General features: G+C 41.4%; 1 protein-coding gene across 7 annotated transcripts; it reads right to left on the bottom strand.

The window, feature by feature from the left end:
* Positions 1-6,740: 6,740 nt before the first annotated feature.
* DNAJC5B (DnaJ heat shock protein family (Hsp40) member C5 beta) lies at positions 6,741-22,559 on the bottom strand. Of its 7 annotated transcripts, none has more exons than XM_081205904.1 (5): positions 22,399-22,559; positions 20,222-20,352; positions 15,042-15,255; positions 12,702-12,873; positions 6,741-8,216 (listed from the first exon to the last, which is right to left on the bottom strand). In XM_081205904.1, exons 2-5 carry the CDS (start codon positions 20,326-20,328, stop codon positions 8,122-8,124), a joined length of 588 nt encoding a protein of 195 aa, XP_081062030.1. In that variant the 5' UTR covers positions 20,329-20,352; positions 22,399-22,559; the 3' UTR covers positions 6,741-8,121. The 7 variants fall into 7 exon arrangements, with proteins under 7 accessions (XP_081062030.1, XP_081062026.1, XP_081062031.1 ...); XM_081205900.1 differs by lacking the exon at positions 22,399-22,559 and adding an exon at positions 21,999-22,187; XM_081205905.1 differs by lacking the exon at positions 22,399-22,559 and adding an exon at positions 21,767-21,927.
* Positions 22,560-24,121: the final 1,562 nt, after the last annotated feature.

The raw sequence follows: 24,121 nt of genomic DNA, 5'->3' as shown, positions 1-24,121 counted from the left end.
CCTTCCAACTCTACAGTTCTATGATCCTATGAAAGTCACATTGAACACAGTGGGGTCTTCTCCTGTGTAGATGTGCATAAATGTGCTGTTGATGACAAGATACAGTCATACCTCTTCTTGCGAACGCTTCATGTTGCGTTTTTTCGGGTTAAGAACGCGGCAAACCCGAAAGTGTTTACTTCCAGGTTTTGCCACGCGCACACATGTTCTGCACGGTTCACACATGCACAGAAGCACTCTAATGCGCTTTGCACATGCGCAGAAGCGCCAGTGTGGTTATGAACTTTTTAGGGTGCGAACGGCACCCCGGAACGGATTGTGTCTGCAACCAGAGGTACCACTGTACTAGGTTTATTGCATGCCAATTTGGGAATTCAAAAGTAAATATTTTGGGTGGCTAAATTCTGCAGGGGGTAGAATTTTCCTTTTATCCATCATCCATTAATCATAGATTTCTTTCTCACACGCAGACTAGGTCATCTATCTGAGAGAGGAACAGCCAGGGCCGGACCAACCATTAAGCAAAATAAGCATAGGGCATCATGGGAAGGAGGGGGCACGACAGAAATTTTCCATTGCCAGATTTTGAACATTAATGGTCAGCTGAGCACTCCTTTTCTCAGATGAAGTACGTATAATAAAAATCCCAACTGAACAACCATGCAACAAAGCAGAGTGGATGCTTTATCTCTACTAGATATACAAGCAGATGTGTCACCTAAGATTAGTTTTGATGATCTGATCAAAGACTTTGCATTTAGAAAAAGGAGGGAATTTCCCCCCAAATATAAATAAAGTGGAAGTATAGAAAATAAACATTATTTTCCATCTTACTGTAGGTTTTGTTTCATTTCAAAAAATAAAAATTTGTTTTACAGTTTATTATTGTTTCTATTTTGAATTAGCTATATTTGGGGTCACCAAAATCTTTTAAGTGCTTAGGGCTTCTTAAGGTCTTAATCCAGCCCTGGGAACAATAGCAGGACCTCAAACCCACACAAACAAATCACAAAGACAATGCCTCAAAAAGCAAACCTTTATTCCCCTGGGAAACCTCAACCTGTCCCCCATCTGGGGCCCCACTCCACTAGGTCACTCCACTTCTGCCTTGCAAGGTTTTGCCCCCTGTGCTCTCCATCGAGACTGATTGGTATTAATAACCAAACCATATACGGTTTTAATGGATTACTTGTACAATGATACACATGTTTACTCAGAAATAAGGTTTATTTGGCGTCATCCCTAGTAAACATGTTCCTAAAAAATAATCAATTAATGAAATTAATAAAAGCATGCTTGGGATGTGGATAAGGCGAGAATAATCCTTTGCTTGGAAAGCCTGAGCGGGTACCACAAAAAGATTCCAGAGTGTCACCCATGAAAAATCGATGGTGTGGTAAAAACAGCTGCTTAAAGGGCTGATTCTATATTCGGAAGCAATGCAACTATACATCAACAATTCTATTTTATTAGCCTGGCTGTACAGTAGTCTCCAATCCATCTTTCTCCCCCTCCTTTATCTTTTTTTAAAAAGCAGAATAATGATGTTCTTTCCAAAGGAACGGTAGCGGCACATTTATTCTGCAATATGAAAATATGGTATTTTATGCTTCAGAATGACCATTGCCAAGTGTAAGATACTATAACAATCAGACACCTTATTTCTCCGCCGTTTTGCGTTGGAGGTGGATGGACCACATCTTCTGATAATATGTACACCACACTCTTGAATTATAAAGAGCGGACGGCCAGGTCCATCACAAAAAACACATCTCCTTCGAGCCGGAATCGAACCAGCGACCTAAGGATTCCTTTAGAAGCAGTTCCTCTACAGTCCTCCGCTCTACCAGCTGAGCTATCGAAGGGACATACACACGCCTTTCCCGAGAGATACACAACCGCCAGTAGCAAGAAGGCACTTTGCATTCGAGCATGCGCAGAATGCATCACGAGCTGCACATACACATGCACGGAAACTATCCCAGTTTTGAGTTTTCCAGGACAACCTGATAATCCACCCAAATGTAGGCTGGAGACGAGTGCATTTTTGAACAATGAACAATGGGTAATAACAAATGTAACTTGGCACTTTCCAAACAGCTGCACAGAGTAATTGTAGAGGAGCTGTGCTTTGTGAATTCCTTCTCCTGCACTGGTCTCTCGTTCTCCCTGCAGAGAAATGCAAGGAGTACAGTCTCATCCTCAGATCCAATTTTATTATTTGCTCGTCGTAAACGAGCTTTAGCTAAACAGAGCGCTGTCCGCACCACCATAATGATCACGTTTTGTTTTGTGTTGCATATCGCCTGCTCCTGAAGTTGTTGTACCTGTCGGAATAAGTGCATATGCATTGCAGAATAAAGAATAACACCCTGTCTTATTCATGGTTTCCAAAACGCTGTTATCCAGCTAACATTCTCTAAATTCTGGTTTATGTTTTTGCAAACAGCCCACCGAAATAGGGGGCCAGTGGCGCAATGGATAACGCGTCTGACTACGGATCAGAAGATTGTAGGTTCGACTCCTGCCTGGCTCGCAGTGGTCCATTTTAATGTTGTTTTCTAAATTCAAAACTGAAATGTTTAAACCTTGTTAAATACTCTTAGGTTGCAGATTTACTGAGTTTAATCGGGGTTGCTTCAGAAATCCCGGGTCTTTATCATAGATGTGATGTGCTCTTTTACAGGTATGTGCAAATTTAGATAGTGGAAGACTGAATATCACGCTTTAGGCTTCTTAGGCTTCAATCTTAAACACGTTTATCTGGGAATAAAATGCACTGAATTCAACGGGCCATACTTCTCATTAGATTGCTCTGTTAGTCCTTAAACAGAATTTACTGCTCAGGTTCTGTTATAAACAATTGCCTACATTTTGATGTGCTATGTGTACTAAAATATACCAATTGTTCCCATACACCTTACCTTTCTGGAATCCCCTGGCTTTTCCTGTTTGAATGAAGTCAGGGTTGAAGCTGTTTGTTAATATGCACTTTTTGCAACCATGATGCCCTTATAGTAATTTCGAAATCGTATTAGCGGACATTTTATTATAATTCATTATTTACATCTTCTTTGGCTTCTTAAAGAGCATCATGTACTGAGTTACCATCTTGTGGTCTTCTCGCTTCAGAGCCACGTTTATCTAGACTGAGGAGAAGATTGTGCAGGGGATGGAGAACAGGTTTTGGCAAGTCAGCCTACCAAACTCTGGCTTTTCCCTTCCATAGTATACTGTATTTTATAACATCTTAAAATACATTCAGTGTTGCCGCAAAAGTGAACCACCACCGAGCCAGGCAGGAGTCGAACCTACAATCTTCTGATCCGTAGTCAGACGCGTTATCCATTGCGCCACTGGCCCAGCCCGCAAGAGGGGCTTTGTAAACAACGCCAAGCATATAAACTTAAACATGATAAATCCTCTATTTTGCATCCACAATCTGGTTCTCAGCACATTCTGGACCACGTTTCACCCCTAGTTTGTTAACTCCCTGTGTGCACCCAGGGTAATAATAGGCTGTTTCCTCTTTCCCTATCCGCACAAGAATCCACTCCTCTCCACCCCAGTAGGTAGCACTCAGGAGTTTCAAGTGCACGATGCCAGGGAACGCATTCAAAGCCCGCGAGCAACGCCAGCCTTTGCAACTCGTGCACGCCTGCGACTTCCAGCGCCACCTTACGCTTCCTACATGCAGTCCTAACTTCGGCTAACAGCGAGCCACTTTAGCATGCATTCTTTAGCTTCTCTGACAACCAGCTCGCCAAGTCCCTTCGATAGCTCAGCTGGTAGAGCGGAGGACTGTAGGAGTGCTCGGCTACTGAAATCCTTAGGTCGCTGGTTCGATTCCGGCTCGAAGGAGGCGCGTTTTTTTCCTCCTCGCACAGATTAACTGTTTTATAACAAAATGCAATGGGCTCCTCCATTTCGGAAGAGGTCATTCACGGAACCGGATTTACGGGTAAGTTTTGGGGAAGGAAAATAGCGTTAGCGGCAGCAATGGTCGCCCTGTTGTTTCAGTGCGTTGGATCTTAAATTGATCTCGCTTGCCAACGACGTTTAAGTCGAAGCAGAGCTAGGCCCCGGAGTAGTGAGCAATGGTGCCTCTGAGCCTGTGCAGAGAGCAGATTTCCTCAGCGCTGAGCTTACAGGTGGTAGGTGGAAGCAAAAAGTTCCACCTATGGACTCCAGGTTCGTCCCAGCACGCGCCCTCTCCCAGTTAACCACGTGGTATAAATGAAAACACCAATCCAAAACGATTTATTTAAATCAATTAAAAGCTCAAGTAAGTGTTTTGTGGAATTTTATTTTATTGCGCCCTGCGCCCCATCGCTAAGGTTCATTGGCTTTTCACTATTTCGGTCGTGGAGGTACTGGGCTGATCTCCACTTTGCCCTGCCTATGATTAATACCTATATGATCTGAGCTTCAGCTGCAGATGCTCAAATTTCTGGTCAAGCTGGTTTATCTATAGGACAGAGTTATAAAACAAGCACAAGGGGGCTTGGGGGGCAGAAATGTTTTCGTTTTGCCAAATAAAGTTGGATCGGGTTTTTTAGTTGCATACTTCTACAGGCACTGGGGAAAAATGTGGTGTTTTGCTGCTTCCTTAAAAATGATTTCAAAAGGACATTTTTCATTTCATATGGTTCATGAGTCTTTTCATGAACTTCATGTGACCATGTATGTGGGTGGAAAAGAAATGGAGGAGAGGTGTGCCCGAATTGCGTGCACTGGTGATGGCAGAGTTAAAAAGCTCTTCTGAGATTCAGGCCATGGGTCAGCCTTTCCTAACCTAGTATCCTCCACAGATTTTGGACTACAGCTCTCATCATCCTTGACAATGTTGGCAGGGGCTGATGGGAAGTGTAGTCCAGAATTGTCTAGAAGTTTCTGGGTTGAAAAAGGTTGCCTTAGGACTAGACTAGGCATGGTGTGGCCACTCTTGGGTAGTGTTCCTCCCATTGTGAATAGCAGGTGTGGTGTGTGCGTCCAATTCCAACTAGGGCTGTGTCAGGGCAAAGGGTTCCCATCTGGTCTGATCTTCACGCACACTAGCTATTTATTTTAAAAACCAGCTATGTAAAGGGAACTACTTGTCTAGGTTGGCCTTTGGGAGAAAGGTGCACCGTAAACAAAAGTTCATTAGGAGAGAGTACAGTTTGAGCCAGATGTGAAACCCCTGGGGCTCAGCTAAGCTCTGAAGTTGTCCATTGCTTTTCCCAATAATACAGAAGTCCATTGTTATAGGTGAGTGATTTTTAGCTGCCCCTTAATCAACAACACTGGTCCACTGTCCACTCACGAGCCATAATTTGCACAGGGTTGAGTCTGTTTGTAAACTGGGAGCTATTTTGAGCAATTCACTGCTGCACATGGTTACCTCATTTTACAAGTTGCTCTGGCAACTACCTTCTAAAAATTGGCAGTTTGGATATTTTAGGCAGTTATTCCTCTTTTCAAATCGGTATCTTATGTAAAGCACCTAATATATGCTTGGTTCTATAGAGTTGGGGAGAGGACACCCCCTTATGCATCCTTGCCTGCAAATTTAAAATTGACTTAAATTTAAAATAAGATTTGCACCAGGGGTCTTGACTGGCTCCAACATAGGAACAAAAATAATGTAAGGAAGAAGACAACCAAGGCTGAGAAGCAGCAAAACAAAGAATATGAAATTAAATGAGGCCATATGAGTCTAAATGAGAAAGGGCATAACAAGAGGCAGCAGTAGACATCATAGATTGAGAGAGAAGGGATGCAAAAGGCAGCAGAGAACTGAACAGTCAAAAGCATGAAGAACTCAAAAATGCTTTGAAACTCAAGGAGAAATAGTGTCATTAACATAAACAAGATAATGTTCTGAAACAGGTAGAGGAAGAGATTCACGTTTATAAGTATATTTAATATGTTTCACAGCAGGGGGAAAGAACAGTTGGTGCATGTGTAACTCTTGCAATCTTTATTGTTCATGTTATATATTGGACAGCAAAAGTCAACATCAGTGTACACAGTACATTCTGAAATGTAAGGAACAAATTCAACGTGTTTTATATTTCCAGTTATGCAAGGTTCATTTGTTACCAGTCACTTGATGTGCTTCTGAAATAGTGAACACATCAACACAGATGATTAACAAACAAGCCAAGCTATGTGATGAATGATAAATGATGTTGCCAAATAACTAACATATCAAATACTGAGTTTAGAATATCGAAAATGCATCCTATTCTTGACCTCTTACAAACGATAAGACTGCAACTGTAACAACTGATTCGTTCCACGCATATCACAATATTTGTTCTCAAGGTAGTATTCTGGCTTTTTTCCTGCTCTGGATTCCTTCCATTCTTCAAATGAATAACAAGTTTCCAGCCTAATCCTGTGCACATTTTACTTGGATGCCAGTCTCACCAAATTCACAAGTAAATTCTCAGGTAAGTGTGCACAAGGTTGTAGCCATGATTGTGTCTGCATTCATCAACTGAAACACTTGCTTCTATGCTCTTCTTCCATGCGTGCACAGTCCAGTGCAACTGACACATCTGTATGTATACTGAACTACATATTCTTCTATTGCAAAATAAATCTCAGCTATCAGTTCACAGTTAAACAGTGCTTGTTTGCATTCTTACCTATAGGTTATAGAAGCAGGGCTGGTTCAGTCCCATTCCCTAAGGAGTAGGATGCTACAGGAATGGCCTCTTTACCAGGTTTCTCACTATCTCTGGGCAACTTGGGTTTTGTTTTTTTGTCCTTTTCGCTATCTGAAGGTTATGACATTCTAATGGCTAGATAGAGATTTTCGGTCTTTAAGGAACATGACACAATTAATTAATTAATTAGGTCCTAGGGTAAAACAAAACCATCAACGACAGGGACTGCTCACATACATAAGATAAATGGAAATTGATAGATTATGCACAATAGGAGGATTGGGCTGTGTACTTATGAGCACTTATCTGGGAGTAAATACCATTCAACTTCTAAGTAAACACACTTCAGATTGAGCTGTATGGATGTTTTTGTGAGCACAGCGTGTGTGTGAAAATTCTGTTACTTCCCATTTGCCATGCATCAAGTGTGAATACAGGGTTGAAAACTATGGATTGCTAGTTGCAATTTATTTTGCAGTAAAGATGGCTTCTGCTCAAAGGTAGCCTGCTGATCCATCAATGGACCATGCATGCCCAGAACATGGATATAGAGCAGGCTTTTCATCTGGTGAAGAGAAATACGACAATCTTTGAACTATTTACAGTTGCCGGTGTCTACTGGGAGTCTCTAACTGGACACTAAATAAAGTCAATTGTTGCTTAGAACTGAACCCCAGCAGACCTGAAAGCAGTTTTATGTATTACTTGAATTGGCGCCTAGTCCTTCTTCTAAGGAGCTGATAGAATCATACAATGATCCTCCATGGATGAGAAGATCATTTAAGCCTTACATCTCACTTTACACATACATATATTCACCAAATGGAACAATGGTTCCTCTTTCCAGTAACTAAAAGGATGGGGGAAATGTACAATGGCTCTGAAAAGATTTTAGGGTTGGGGGGGGGGAGTACACTAAGGCTCATATGGTTGAAGTCCTGTACTACAGAAAGAATCTGACAGGTCTACCAAGGGTTCGTCCACACTTTTGTTTGTTTGTTTTCCCAGGGGAAGCAGCAGGGCAAATGGAAGTGTGGACCAGCCGTAAGTTCTAACACTCCTAGGATTAAAGAAGAAACTATGTCCAACTCACCTCTGTCTAAAGCACAAATCAAGTGCAATTATGCAGAAGACTAGGGACATTTTCACACATGACACTAGAACAGCTTTCTATATCTCTGATATCTCTAGCACGCATATTCATTTTTTAAAAAATGGCTGTTTCCCACTTTATATTCCTTGCATACATGTACAGAAACACACCTGATTTGCTCAGATAAGCTCTTACTGTGTTATCCTATGCGTGTTCTCTCAGAAGCTGGTCTCAACTGACTTCAGTGGGATTTGTTTCCACCTAAGTGTGCACAGGAGTGCAGCAGTCCTAGTGCCATATATGAAAATGTTGTAACAGTACTTTACAATCCGTAACTTCTTTGGTGACCGTCAGACTCCAATGGCTTCTAGTTTATGAATCGGTGTGGTAGCTGCGACGACTGTCTCCAATAAGCTGGGTTTTCTCAGTTGCATTTGTCGGCTGAAGCAGAATTGGAGTTTCCCCATCTAAAACAAAGGCGAAATCAAGCATTAACAGTCTCTCTGATCTGTTGTCCAAGGTATGGAAAACTGACCTTCAGCCAGGAATGGCTACTTGCCCACCTATGACAGCTATCATATATAGGCACAAGTCAACCAAGGTTAGTCGTCTTAAAGTCCCATTGGGAGAGAAGTAAGCAGTTGCTTAAATTCTTACATTAAGTGAGGGGACAACAATGAAGTCCATTTCAGAAAGGCTGGAGTTTAGATGAATGAAGCCACTGAGCCTGGAAACTTATTTAGGAGCTGGAAGATCCACTCCTTCCCAGCTCTCAGTTAAGCCCTAATCCCTGCAGATGTTTCCATATACTCCCCCTTCTCTCAGATGGTCCCACAGACAGCTAGCCAGCATGTAACTTACAGCAATTATTTAGTAGCATGAGGAGCCCTATGTCTGGAAGCACTCCAAGAACAATTGTCCAAATTCAGTTTCCATTTATTTACCCACAAGCAATCTGCATCACTGCTTTCAAGCAACAATTCAGAACCTCCACAGCTTTCCCCAACCAAGACAGTAAGGAGATGGTACTACACTCCATTTGCATATCAGTGACAGGCATGACCCCTCCCTGAATTTGAATGTAAATGATAATTAGCATAGAGGACAAAATGAAACCTTGAGGGACACCATAGATGAAAGGCCAGACAGGTGTCCACCAGCACTACTCTCCATGAAGGACCAACCATACTATAAAATCTTGTACCAAGTAAGATGAGCCAGGAGGATACCATGGTTGATAGTACCAAAAGTTACTTGGAGGTCCAATAGTACCATCAGAGATACAGTCATCATCTCTAGGGGCCCCTGCAGACATCCTTTTAATTCTACATCCATGATGCTTTTCTGCTCATGATGTTATTGCGGTAGTCACACACGATCTCATTTTCAAGGCTGTTTGCACCTGCAAAAGTTGTGGCGCAATCACGCTGCTTAATTTTCAGTCAGTGCATGTCCCACAACTTCCTGCTGAAATCCTGTCATTTTTAATATTACAAATGTTCTGGTTTGTTTTTGTCCTGCTTTTCTTGAGCTATGGCCCCTCTGGACAGCAATAATGCCGTAGCATTGAGGCAGCATTGTAGAACAAACTGAAGCAGAATAAACCCACTGCTAATGCTCTAATGTGCCAGAAACATATTACAGAATACGCTTGCAATAGAACACCAGTTTGGAAGGGCCCTACTTCATGGCATAGATTGAATATCCACTAGGGAAATCAAGGTTATTCCACTGTCAAAACCAGGACAGAAGCTAGACTGAAATTGTTCAAGACAATCATTTTTATGCAGGAAATCTTGGAGTTGTGTCACCACAACGCACATTCAAGCGCATTTTCTCCAAACTGGAAAATTGAATATTGGCTGGTAATTGTACAATACAGTAAGACCTCGAGGAGGCTTCTTCAGCTGAAGATGAAGGACTGCAGTTTTCAAACTAGAGTGTACAGTTCCCATTCTCAAGGAAGCATTAATCAGCTTCTCTGTCCATTTGGCCAGTCCCTCTCTGGCTGTCTTGCCAGGATGGGCAAGGTTTGACCACACATATGTCACAGCTGTCTTCTGAATCTCATGGTAGCATAGGCGCCGACTCCATGGGGCCTGAGGGGGCCCGAGCCCCCTCAAAAATTCGTTTGGGGGGCTCTGCCCCCCCAATAATCTCGGGCGCCCCTCCAGCAGAGCGCTGCCGCCGCCCCTCCCCCAGCCCAAAATGCACAGGGTCGGGCTGCATGCCTCCTGCCCTCCCTCCCGAGCAAAAGCTCCACCCAATTTCCTTCGGAGCTGATTAATAGGCGCAGCACGCTCTCCCCTATTCACTCACGAGGTGGCGGCGCCACTTTATCTGCATATTCATGAGCTTATTTATTATTCATGAGCTTTCACGGGCTCCCCCAATATTTTTTATAAGTCGGTGCCCCTGCATGGTAGAGAACATTCCTATCCTAAAGGAATTCATCCTTGAGATTTCAGAAAGATTTGAATTTGAATTCTGAGGATATTCAAGCTTTAATTTCTCATAAATTAAAATTGCCACCTGGTCTACATTTGTTTTATCTCAGCTTCAGTGTTAGGCAATTGAAATTCTGCATCAATGAATAAAACATAGATGCAAATTGGCAATGGCCAGTCCTCACACCCAGGAATAAATCCCATGGTAAAGAGATAGATCTCTTAGCATCCTGCAAAGGGTTCACCATTTTCAATCAAGTACATTGTTTCTGCCATCATCAGCCTGTATTGGTTAAAATTCATTTTCTTTCAACTCCCGTTTCAGTTGAAATGACACCTCCTTCCTTACAGCAGAATAGTTTGCTATTACATGTTCAGATGTAGACAAGAGTGGACAAATCTGATGTCCTGGAATAAGAAACACTGTAATTTCCATCATGTTTATGTAAATAGCCTGAGATCTGAATATGTTTGTGTTTGGGTCTTCCCCCTCCTCTTCAAATTTATTATCTCAGAATCAATGCTGTGAAAGTTCTGATGGTCATTTAATTCATCCTTCTGTTAATGTTTCCACTTCCTTTTTTCTTGAAAAAGTATCTGTGCTTTTAACTGCTGCTTGAAATGCAGAAAGTGCAGCCCCCATATAGTTGTGAAGCTGCAGCAAATACATTTCAATACTATCAGAACAAATGAAAGGCTCAGAGTCTCCTTGGGAATCTTTGTCACACAGCCCCATTCTTTCTTTTTTACTATACCTGGTTCTTTCAGCCTGTTCTTCCTGTAGTATGAAATATCCCAGGCAGGTGCTAGATTTTAAGTTGTTTTGCATGCTTTCAGTTCAAAAGAGACAGCTTTAGGAAGGCTATGTAGAAGAGCTCTCACTCCCCTCAGCAACGTGACTGCTGAGTCACAATGGAATAATGGTGAAAACAGGAACATGACTTAGTGAAAATGTAGTCCCAACGTGTTTGTTGAAATACAGTGGTACCTCGGGTTAAGTATTTAATTCGTTCCAGAGGTCCGTTCTTAACCTGAAACTGCTCTTAACCTGAAGCACCACTTTAGCTGATGGGGCCTCCTGCTGCTGCCGCTACGCCACCGCTGCGTAATTTCTGTTCTCATCCTGAAGCAAAGTTCTTAACCCGAGGTACTATTTCTGGGTTAGCAGAGTCTGTAACCTGAAGCGTATGTAACCTGAAGCGTATGTAACCTGAACTGTATATAACCCGAGGTACCACTGTAATGGGAAACCCAGGAGACATGTTCGGCAGGGGACAGGCAGCAGTGTTGTGTAACATTTTCTGCAAGCTCTCCTGCAAATGGCCTCCTCTGCCCTAGCCAGGTTCATGTCTGTTTTTAGAGCCTGGCAGGGGGGGGGGAACAGTTTTTAAAACTGCACAATAGACACCTGCGGGGGAAGCATACGGTCAATATCCAACATTGCAGCTCCACTGGCACAACAGTTTCTTCCTCTCCTGTTCACTTCAGCACCTCCAGTGTAACCCCAAAATAAGCTCCAGGGGGGTTGGGGGACCCTCCAGCACAGTTTTGAGGGCACATAGGGGGAAGAGAGGAAACAGAAGTCCTGCAGATCTATGTTTGTACAACATTAAATACAACCCTATAGGTCCTACCTGTGAAGTGTCCCTCACACATGACCTTTCCTCAGCATGCATATTAGTATCATAAGGGAAATAATGATTTGAGAACTCAACCCCCCCCCCCCACATTTCCCCCTTATAATATCCAATTTGCCTCTTAGCTAGCAAAAGCAATTCTTACAAAAAAATACTCCATGATCTTTAGAAACTAACAGGTTCTATGGCATTCATTTTATAGCACTCTTGTTGGTAAGACAAAAACACTGAAAATGAGCACAGTGTTAAATGTCATCTCAAACTGGGGTGGGTGAGTGTTTCCCCTCTAATTCAGCAGCCTCCCCACAGCAATACATTACAGCAAAGCTCCTTGCTTCCAAACATTGAGAAATCAGAATCTGTATTCAGCTTTTTGCCTGTCAGAAACATCATGTGTTTTGTAAGTGCATGTGGAGAATAAATTCCACAGGTTCAGCTTTTCGAGTATGAGTAGGGGAGCTGCAGCTGCTGAACTTTTGCTTCTTATCAACCAAGGCACAGTAACTCTCTTAAGAAAAAAGGTTATACCAGGTTGCAGCGAAAAGGGCACAAAGGCAGTGCTGCAACCTGGGCCTGAAGAAATTAACATCCTAAAGATGTTTAGTTTGAAAAGAGGGACAAACACCCACAGAGATTAACAGTGACATTAACAAGCAGCCACACACCACTGGGCACTTAAAGTAACCTGTACAGCAGGTTGAGAGGAATTCAATTAACACTTCCTTCAAGTTAGTATCCTTTCTCAAATTAACACCACCAAAGCTAAACAGCTGGAGTGAAACCCCAGGGTATGTATTTGAGAAAATAACAGTGTTTTTGTTGGTTTTGTTGTTAAATAGTATATCTACATCCCCATAATAATAAGCACCTCTTTCCATGTCTGTCTTAATTTGCTCTTCTAGATCCTCTGGAGACAAGCAGAATTCTTGATCTTCTTCTGGTGCCTTAGGCTTGCACTTTCCACAGCAGCAGTTGAAACAGCAGCACAAGCAACAGCAAAAATAACAGCCGGTCAACAGGCCACAGATTGCAAACAGGCCCTTAGAGGAAGCGGAAAAGAGGAAGGGAAATGTGTTCAGACATAGGAATGGGAACCTAATGCCCACAACTGTGTTTCACATGGTTGTTCACCCATCTTGTGCAACTGCCCGGTGTTTGGTCTAGAGTAGCCTTGTAAATAATTCCACAGACGGTACTAATGACTAGGCCCTAGGCTGATGAAGCCCTTGACCATGCCCTCCACCCATATTTATGTGAGTAATTTGTGACATATTTGAATATAGACTTAGTAGGTCATTAAAAAAAAAGGATTTTGGCCAATTGAATTGATTTTGGCCAATTGACTAAGACAAGCGCATGTCCCAAACGAAGATAAAACAAGACAAGATACACTGGCCTCTAACCTAGGCATGTAAACTGATGACTCGCTTGGATACTTATGTTATTTGAAAGCTTTTTATGCTTCTTTTTTGGCTAAACACCTGTCTTTACTGTGGAAAACAAAATGCTAGACTAGATGAAATTTTAGCCGGCAGGATCTCATGGAGCTATGGAGAAAACAACCACAGTGGTTTATCATTTATGTACAAGTTTTTTTATATATAAAAACACACATTTATGAACAAAGATACAAGGTGGAATTCAACATAGTGTTAAGGAGATTGTTCAATCAGTGCAAGCATTTCTGCTTACTTGATGGAACAACTTCTCCTTTCCTCCCATGTGCTGTTCTGCAGATTCTCCCAATACTCCAGAATGGATTGGGGCGGGGGGAGGGGGAGCCATGTTGTGCTAGCAGACCAGGGTAGCTGAATCTGGCCCATTAAGGTATTATTCAACTTAGGTTTACTCAGAGAAGACCCACTGAAATTAATGAGCATGGCTAAGTTCTGTCCATTAATTTCAATGGGTCTACTCTCCTTAGCTGAATACTACCCATATTAAACAACAAATACCCAGAATCGAACCAGGAGAAGTGAATCCTTTTGTGCTAATAGAAAGAAGTGTCAGCTGTGACAGTTCTGGAACTAATTATATTTAGAACTTATGCCTTTTAAAGACTATATATTTTTAATAGCTGAATAGTAGGCAGAAATTCAGCAACTCTCCCTATGACCACTTCTCAATGGTGGGGAAAGTTCTATATGCAAATAGCTAACAATCATGTGGCTATAAAAGATTGGGAGACCCATAAGGTGGAATCCCCTCATGAGAGTAATCTGGTAAAACCAAAGTGTGAGGATAGCTCATGGAAGTGAAAATAAATGTATGACATAATATTCATTTGAAAACTCATTCTTCTGCAAAATGGCAAGTCTCATGTGTCTTATGTTCTATTTAAATTAACAATTTCTTCTGGCCCAAAGACTTTGTAACTAGAAATAGCTGCAAGAATAACACATTAGGTGTGAGATTTGGCACATTTTTAATGCCTTAGGCCTAATGCGTTTGGTCATGCCCTAATTCAAATGCTAATGTTTGTGATATGTACACCCACAAATGCCAAATTCTTACAATTACATAACAAACCAAATGAGTAAGGCCTTTGATGTCATTCAAGACGCAAGATTCATTTCCCTTAGTTCAGTTTGTACCGTTCTGTTCCTCTTGCTCCCCACATCTTCAACTTCCTTTTTCCAGGCCCTTCACGAGGCACCCAAGGTGTGCCATAATCGTACATGGTGTTATGTATTACTATTGCTTCCACATAATCTATGCCATATATAGCCCAGAATAGGGCTAAGTTTGTACTGCAATAACTTATTAGCTGGTTGTCACACCAAGAGGACTTTTCACTTTGAGCTGTGAGTCATTTTCATTTAGTCATTACTGAAAAGAAAGTCAAAATTAACCTGGAGCTCCAGCTTCAGATATAATTAATGTCTTGAGGCGATAAAAGTGGCATGTAGCATATTTAATTAGTAAATGAAAGGGACAAGGAAACATCCTTTAATAAGCACTTTCCTGAAAGCGTGCTTCATTATACTTTTTATAATACTTGTTGAAACAGTTGAGATGCACCAGCCATTTCAACAAAGCCCGATACTGAAACCTGTTTTAGATTGACTTACCTACTAGAACTCTGCAAAGCTTGTCAGGTTCTGTGAAAGCTGCAATAGGAAGAATAGACCAAACAAAACCAAAGGTTCTGTGTCTCTGAGTCAATACTCTGAGCAAAGATGAACCACCTTTGCATTCAAGTACTAACCTTTGCCCACCAACTCGAAAGCATGAAGTATGTATTGACGTTTTCTTCACCAAATTGTTCAGCGATGTAAAGCCCTAACGATCCATATTGGTCATATATGTTTCTTTTGGAGCCGTCAGTTAGTATAGCATGAGCATTATTGATTTCTTTAAACTTCTCTGCAGCCTCTGGGTTATCGGGGTTCTTGTCAGGATGATATTTCAGGGCCAACTTCCTTAAATAGGCAATAAATGATAAAGAAAACTTTGATGAACAGCAAGAAAAGATGAAGATAAAAAGATTACATTAAAAACTTGGAAGCAAATTTATTTCCTGAGCAGGACATGCAGGGTACATATTCTAGATTAAGGGCTTGTCCACACTTCTGCTTCTCCGATGCTAGAAAGCATGGGTCTGAGCGCTTTGCCACTTGACCCACACTTTTTAGGTACGGATCCAAGCAGCTTGACTATGTCAAAACTCTTATTCACATACGAACAGATAATGGTAGATTGTTAGTCTAAATGAAGTCTAAAAACCCTTAGAGGATAAGTGGCACATCTTAGGAAAGAGATTTCAGTAATATGAGTGAAGAATTGACCAGAAGACATAGTGAATATCTGCAAAATGCATGTATTTGTAATGTTGGAATGCATGCATGCATTTGACTGTTCCAAAGGCATTTGGATATTTCTGACAACTCGTGCCAGAATTCAATGGGATAAAAAGATCCTGCATGTGGCACCAGGATATAGAGCCCATTGGAGCCCATTATGAACAACCAAAAAAGGCTTCTTATATAAGATTTGTTGTACTGTTGACATTTTAAAAAAAGATTTTGGAAGGCTAATCTACCTTTTGACTTCTTGTAAACAAATAATTAGAAGGTGCCCTCTGGTGGCAGTAGAAGTGATTGACTTCTCAGATCCTTGTTTTTGTGAGACACCCACACCCCAACTCACCCAAAATCCAGAATGTAGTTTGTTTTTAAGCATGAAGTACACAAAGACCTGCCAGGAAACCAGACAGATCAGCCACATACACCCTTTCAGGAACTTTATCCTCTCAGAACACATCTGCCAAGTAAGCCCTTGGATGGAAGAAAATATGAGCAGGACTTGTATGTTCAGGCACCCTCAGCCTGCAGAGGGTCCAGAACTGACCTGAGACACTGGCCTGATCTCTCTCCCCCCCTCCCCCCCCTGCAATAGCAGAAATCAAGTTCCTAGTGGTTGTGGAACACAAGCTATCTCAGGCTCCACTTCTTATATCAGCAAGCAGGGGGAGAGAGGAATGGTTTCATGATTAAAGGGGCCCATGGATACTCTGGGAGCAAGGTCCCACAAAAAATTACAACTAGCCTTAAAGATGGAAAAAATATTCAGCCATTCAGTGAGGATGTGTTGACTAGAAGGCAGTTGAGCAATTGTGTTGGTGATTGATCGTACCTCTCTAAAAACCAACTCAGTATCCTAGTTTTGGAGAAGTGGTCAAATCTAAGGACTCCACTCTAAGGACTGAGCTATATATGATTCTATAAAACATATGGCCTTTATTCCAGATAAGTGCCCCTTGTTTTAATCTGTTAACCCTGTTGAAGAGTCCAAGGACCATAAAGATGATGTGGGACAGAGTGAACTTCCAGATTTGCAAGACACCTTTTTATAGTGTGTACACTATACTTTTCCTCCCTGGAGTTATTCTGTGATTATGGTTATGAATATGGATCACCATTAATATCAGTGGTGTTTAGTCTACAGTCCTAACCACCAGTTAACTGAATGTACATTTGTCAGAATTCAGCTGGTTGAATTAAGCAAAGTCATTTTGCACAAGTGGAGCAACTTCTGTTCATGTAACGGAATTTCTTCTTCCTCTTTCCCCCGGCTTTCTGAAGGGTTGAAAGAACTCCCACAACATATTTGGGAGAGGGAGGCGCATGGGCATAGCACCTGCCCCCCAATCAATACAAAAATACAAACCGCTCCAACAAAAGACTGCCCCCGTAACAAAAATCCTGGCTACGCCCATGGGGATGAGAAGGAAGGGGAAACCGTTCTGTGGGTACAATAGCTTCATTGGCTGCAATGAAGGATTTACTTCCAAGTACACCTATTTAGAATTAAAATGTGAGAGCTGAATTCAGAAATTACTTTCGGCCACTTTTTCTGCACACAACAATATTAAAAATGCAATAAAAAGCAAAATAATGTGCTCTTTCTGACAGAAAAGGTACTAAACAGTTAATAGCACAGATATAGAATCAAACATAAATCATAAAATGAGGTTATATTTTTAAAAAGATAAATGGCTTTAAAAGGCTTTGATGAATAATTTCCCCCCCTCTGCAGTAGTGGGTGTAGTGGCAAATTCTGCAGTGCAGGTACTCTTCATGAAAGCCTCCTTAGCCATGCCCTTTCTTAGACTATACAACAAAAATTATTTTTTGACCAATACATATCATATGACTTCAGTCCCAAGCCAGTTTGTTTTCTTATTCCTTGCTTCCACTTTGCTTAACATCCAGTCTGATGAAAATGTTTTGGGAACTCAGAAGTTTCCTCAGTGTTTTGCAACATTTTGATCATAATAAAAGGATTTCAAAATTTTTCACAATGAAAGTGGCAGCATGCACTACTTTAACCTCTTTCTTCTTTATTTATTAGGGTTCTCTTTGAGAAAAGCTTATTTATTTGGCATGTAGAAGACTGACAAATAGTCCCCCAAAAGATGACATCATCATCCCTGCTGTGAAATAAGTGATGCAGAAAAGACCATAAATATGGTGCCAAGTGAACCTCTCTGAAGAGACTGTCCCATAATCAGGGCACCAACACCTTGAAAGCCCTTTCCTAGCTGTCACCCACTTCACATGATTGGAGAAGTGTATATAGGAGAAGATGATCTTGCAGATATATCAGTGTGCCCCAGCAATCTACAGTAACCTATTAAACAAAGTTTGTCACTGAAAAAGAATGCTAACTCTTCCTTTGGAAGAGCACCACGGTTTTGACATTTAAATAATATAGGTGGCTTTGTTCTGGCAAGAACCAAGCTAACTAATAACAATAGGAGATTTGAAGTCAGGTATTATAGAATTATTATAGTGCATTGCCAACTGGTTAGTTCAGCAGCAGGTTTTTAGATTCATGAATCAAATTAGCATAAGTTAAAGGATCAATTAAATGAAATCCAAGTGTCTGACTCATCATTTTGTCTTGCAAGTATTTACAACTATTCCATTAAGTGTGAATCCCTTTGATATTTCCACTTTATTCAGAGGCAGTCTTTGTTTTTACCTGTAATTGCTAATAAAGATGGATAAAACACCACTGTCAGTTTTACCATAGATTGCTATGTAAATCATCACTATTCATGTACAACACAAAATAAAATTCAATTCACTTTGCATTCTTCCATGACAACTCTCTCCTTTAGGGATTAGAGAAACTTTGTGCCCCTCCAATGTGAAAACAACATCAAGACTAAAAAGTAGGAGTCCACAAATATGGTTACCCGTATGGTTACCTATATATGTAACTGTAGAGACCAGCAAGGAAAGCCTTCAGGATATTTTACTATCAGAGAACAAAGTTTTTACAAATCTGCTCAAGGAACAAGAGAGTGCAGCAATTCACAGAAGAAGCAGAAAGAAAACACACCTCCCGCTGTTTTATTTAAAAAGGTCAGCCATAGTGAGAGGCTATGTCTTATGTAAGTGTCAAAGGTTGGAAGGGTTGCAATGCTGTACACCAGGAGTAGCCAACATGCAGGTTAATTCTGTGTCCAGGGCAGAGGTCTACCAGCTTCATCTGGTACTCCCTACTTGCCCACAGACTGTCTCACCAGAGTGGTACATGCTCTGGTTATCTCCTGCTTAGACTACTGCAATGTGCTCTACGTGGGGCTACCTTTGAAGATGACCTGGAAACTGCAACTAATCCAGAATACGGCAGCTAGATTGGTTACTGGGAGTGGCCACTAAGACCATATAACACCGGTCCTGAAAGACCTACATCAGCTCCCAGTATGTTTCCGAGCACAATTCAAAGTGTTGGTGCTGACCTTTAAAGCCCTAAACAGCCTTGGCCCAATATACCTGAAGGAGAGTGCCTCCACCCCCATCGTCTGGCCCGGACACAGAGGTCCAGCTCTGAAAGCCTTCTGGTGGTAGCCTCACTGCGAGAAGTGAAGCTACAGGGAACCAGGCAGAGGACCTTCTCAGTAATGGTGCCCACCCTGTGGAATACCCTCCCTTCAGATATCAAATAAATAAACAACTATCTGACTTTTAGAAGACATCTGAAGGCAGCCCTGTTAAGGGAAGTTTTTATGTTTGAAGTTGTTTCTTTTTTATTATTGTTATTGGTGTTCAATTGGGAGCTTCCCAGAGTGGCTAGGGAAACCCAGCCAGATGGGTGGGGTATAAATAATATATTATTATTATTATTAATTATAACACAGTGCCCTCCAGATGTTTTCGACTACAACTCCCATCTGCCTTGACCAACAATAACTGAAGGGCACATTAGCTACCCCTGCTACACACATAAGGAGCCATGTTCACGTGCCACTATAATCTTGCTGACCCAATATGGTTTATTTGTACACTGTCCAATTGCTTTTGCTTCACTTCTCCCTTGTTGTGAGTGGAAGTAACAAATCCAGAAGCTGCAATTAAGCTTGGCTTATATATGTGTTAGGAAACTATTATTATTAAGCACTTGTGTTGATGCTGTGCCTTTATTGCATTTATATGTTTTATTGCAGTGGTGCCATTAAGCAACCTAGAAAATGTTATCAATAATCACCCTTCTCTTAACAGTGGTAAGTTAATTGTTCACATTGTTTGCAAGATTTGTGGGTGTGTGAAAGGGCTGTAGAGGTCACAGTGAATATCTGTTGTGGGTGGGGGCTGGAAAATGCTCAGCTGTTTTTACAGTGTAAAAGTTGCATCAGAGATAGAAAAAAACTATTTTAAGCATGTGCAGGCTTCAAAGCTGAACATCCCAAGATTCCACAAAACTATAGACAGAATAGTTTGAAAACTTTGTGTCCATGAAAGGGTTCAAAAGGAAGCTATTTATGGAAATTAACTGTGATATTAAAGATGGTTGAGAATAATGTATGTGAACATGTGTGTGTTGAGGGGGGAAGGTGGTGAAATGACAATCAGATTATGCTAGAAGTTTTATAAATACCTGTAACATTTCTTGATTTCTTCATGGGATGCCCCCTTCTCAAGACCCAGAAGTTCGTAGAGTGCTTGTCCCGATGTAGATAAAGCACGCTGCCTTTGTTCAGCCATCGTATTAAAGCATTTCCAAGAAATCTAACGTGCAAGAAAGAATGCCCACAGGGATAGTGTTTCTCAAGAGAAATATGAAAATTAAAAATGCACCAATACCCTGCATATGCTTTTTCACACTCCACAGTGAATGAATATAGCCAACCAATTCGCCATGTGGGGAGCTGCCCATTTTTTAAATGTGTACTAAAGTGCTTTAAAACAGAGAATTTTGCCTGGTACTGAACTATTATGTGGTTGCTGCTCCTCCACACCCAGTTTGTGACTATTTCTGTTGCTGTGCAATGAAGATGCTAATCCTGCCTATCCCTCCATTCATTACTTCAGTGTTTTAGCACTACTTCCTGGTTCCTTGTTTAGAGAAGTGGATTGTTGTTCTGTTCTCATGTCTAGTGTTTTTATTAACCGTTGAATACAAGCCTGCAAAGTCCCCTAATGATTTTGAGATGTAAAGTCAACATTTTTATTTTGTTTTATTGCTTTAGTTACCTACATTGTGATTGTGATCTATGTAATTATCACATCACATTACACTTTAAAGTAAAGATTGACAATTTATACACATGCTCGGCCCAAGCCACCTTATCGCACAAGGCACACAGGAGAGTACTTCAAAGAAACGTCTATTGTTTCTCACTAAAAGACACACCATCAAGCACACTAAAATTTCATCTAATATATTAAAATACCTTATAAAAGCGTCAGATATTTGAATGTCTCAAAATGCACAAACAAAACTTGAAGGTGAAATCTGAAGATCAGAAAACCATGGTGGAAAAAAGGGAAGACAAGCCATTTCTTAAAAGGCCACTCTAGCCATGAAACTCTGTAGCTTGGGTGGGGGGAATACCTTCCCCACTCAGTAACACATTCCACAGATTACTATTAATTACAGGCAATAAACTTATCAGTTAGTAGCATGACCGAACCCTTACCACACTGGTCACGTGAGGGAACTTGTGACAGAAAACGTACTCACCATGTTTGCATTAATACTGTACTGATTAGCAAGCAACCATGTGCTATAAAACTTTATCATGTGCATGGGCAGCCACAGAATTGTTTTCTGGGGGACGGCAAAGCAATGCATTGTAAGGAGGGACCAGGCTTGTTTCGCACCAGAAATTTGAAGAATACCTGTGTATTTAATTTCACGTTGCACAAATGCTGGAAGCTGGGAGGGGTGGCAGATCAAACTCCCTCCTGCTGGGGAGCATACTGCTTGCTGCCTCGTGTGCTTGTTTCCTGCCACTGCCTCCTGCTTCCCTGCCTCTTCCTCCTTCGGTGACCCTGCCACCCACTGTGGATTCCCCAGGCTGCCTCCAGTCACCTCAAGGCAGTGGGGGCGCCATTTTCTGCGTTGCCTCAAGTGGCAAGATGGTTCTAGGCTGGCTCTGGTTGGGGGATATGGACACGAGAAAGCAGGTCCTTCTCTCACCTGAACCTCCAAACTGTTAAAATGTACCTCAGGGTCAACCCATACTGAACCAGCTATGCACAGCGGTGGGAACAGGGCCTCACTCTGCTACTGCTAAATTAGCATTCTGTAAGGGAGGTAGATGTATCCGATTTTCCCCATCTGAAAGGGAAGTCTCATTAGAAGACTTGCTGCTACTTGACAGGGCCAGTGTCAAGACTCAACCTGCCAGCACTGCCTCCATACCACCCACCTCCACTGGTAGAGAAGTGGCGCCCACATTGGCACAGATTTTTGGTGAGATCTTGCTGGAAATCGGCACAGATGCCCGCACAACTCTACCAGCAGTGGAGGAGATGGGGGCACCTACAGGGGCACTTCCTTGGGAGCTTCTGTCACCTGAGGTGGCTGCTTCAACCCGTTTCATGGGCGGGTTGGTCTTGTTGTTGAAGGCTAAAACCTAGCAGGAAGCCCACTAACAAGAGACCCCTAGACCTGCCTCTCCTCTTCAACATTGTGGCCTGTTTCTTTGCTTGTCTCTCACTCTGACCCAGAGGGGATGAGCAAGCAAGAAACATCTATGGTGAGAAGTAAGAGAAGCCTACTGAGGACATTTTGGCCAAAGGCTGCCAAAAGCTGGAGGCGGTACTGACCGTCAATTCAGATGCAGTTGTACCAGCCTCCTCACAGAGTAAGAGCAGACCATACCCTTTTCCTGCATCTCAACGCCTACCAGTGTAGCATAAAGGCTCTTATGCAGTATAGTTGTACCACACTGGGTGTTGGGGGCAAAAGCTAGCACAGCAGTGGTGGACACCGCAACCTGCTTATGGCACCAGTGCCAGGCCATTCATTGTAGTATCACACTGGTTTGGAATCCTAGGATGCAATCCTAAGAAAAACTGCTACAGAGCCTGGAATTGACTCATTAGTTTCATTTGATTCTGTTTGGACTAACACAATAACTTGGCATATTCTGCTTTCTTTTCCACATGGAAATCAACCTGTGCTAAGCACTGTACTCCATTTCAAATAAAACTGGTGCTTAGCCTTTTTCTTCTTTTTAACTGCTCATCTAGAAATAGTATCCTGCACCAATTCATACATTATTTACTTGGCCCTGTTTTGCTAGAGATTCAGATTGTAATGATGACATTTCCTTATTGCATACAGATAATAAACCATGGTCATATGCTATCTGCCTTCTCCACAAACCAACAAATTTTACACAAGGATCACAGTAAACTAATAATTTTAAGACCAACAATTTCATTTCTACTAGGAAATAAAATGTTATTTTATAATTCATCACATCTTTCTGCATTATTGAAATAAACATATTAATGGATAACACTTGTGGCTTATTGATATATTATTTACCCAAAGGAAATAACTTTCACAAGAGATCATGCCTATTAAATTAAAATAATGTCAGTAGCATTTTCCTGTAGGGCCTAAGGGGGTCATTTCAGGTCTCTTAATAATTAAGTTGCTGGGTGCATTGCATGTTATTAAGTAAGAATTATGTGTCTGCAACTTGTTTAACATGATAGTTTCAAGGGGACTAGTGTTGCACCCAACAAAACAGATGAGAACAGCATCTGCAATAAGACAAGACCAATAAAAAGTGACACAGAACAGCTTTTGTGAACTTCACAATGCCGTCTGCATGAAACTCCCTATATATGTATTTAAAATGCAATTCTACAGTATATGCTCTTACATAATGCTAATTTTACTATCTTTAAAGTAGAATTCAAATTTCTGAAGCTAGTAGGAAATGACATGCTACTATAAGCATGATAGACAGGTAATTACAGCTGCAACCCTAAACACAACTACCAGGGATACAATAGGATTTGCTTCTGAGTATAAACAGGCAGAGGATTGTGTTGCATGGCACTAAAGCTACAATCCTATATACACTTTTTGTCAAGCACCAGGTACACAATAATTAAAGGTTGGTGGGCTCCACTTTCCTTGGTAGGTCACCCATTTTGCAGATTTGCTGTATGTTCTCCTGAAGGCTGCACCATCTACAGTACAATTCTATGCATCAGACGTAAATTGTATTTTAGCTATTTAAGCTTATTCCCAGATAAGTGTGCAATGAATTGCTTGCTTTAGAGGAAGCATCATTAAACTCAGTGATATTTATATTTGAGTAAGCATGCATAGGTTCATGCTCTAATGCTGCACACTAATGTGGTTAAAGGTTTATTGAATACAGTGGAACTTACGTATGATCAAATTTATATAGGATTGAGCTTCACAGCACCAATCTTACAAAATTTTATTTTGGTTTAAGCAACCTATGTGCAGGATTGGTTAACCCATTAACCTACTGACAGAAAGATTGTTACACTAATGCAAATT

This window comes from Podarcis bocagei, assembly GCF_964188305.1.
Source record: "Podarcis bocagei genome assembly, chromosome: 8".
Classification (NCBI taxonomy): Eukaryota; Metazoa; Chordata; class Lepidosauria; order Squamata; family Lacertidae; genus Podarcis; species Podarcis bocagei.
Note: the sequence above shows the minus strand (reverse complement) of the source record. Positions and strands in the feature narration are given on the sequence as shown.

What these genes read in the sequence shown, in the direction of transcription:
- DNAJC5B (XM_081205900.1), bottom strand. Translation starts at nt 22,172, where the DNA reads ATGAAACGGGTTGAAGCAGCCACCTCAGGTGACAGAAGCTCCCAAGGA. An exon ending in CCACTTCTCTACCAGTGGAG is followed by an intron (nt 20,353 to 21,998) that starts GTGGGTGGTATG and finishes CTTGCACGTTAG; the next exon opens with ATTTCTTGGAAATGCTTTAA. An exon ending in TAAGACAGACATGGAAAGAG is followed by an intron (nt 8,217 to 12,701) that starts GTGCTTATTATT and finishes CCTTTGTTTTAG; the next exon opens with ATGGGGAAACTCCAATTCTG.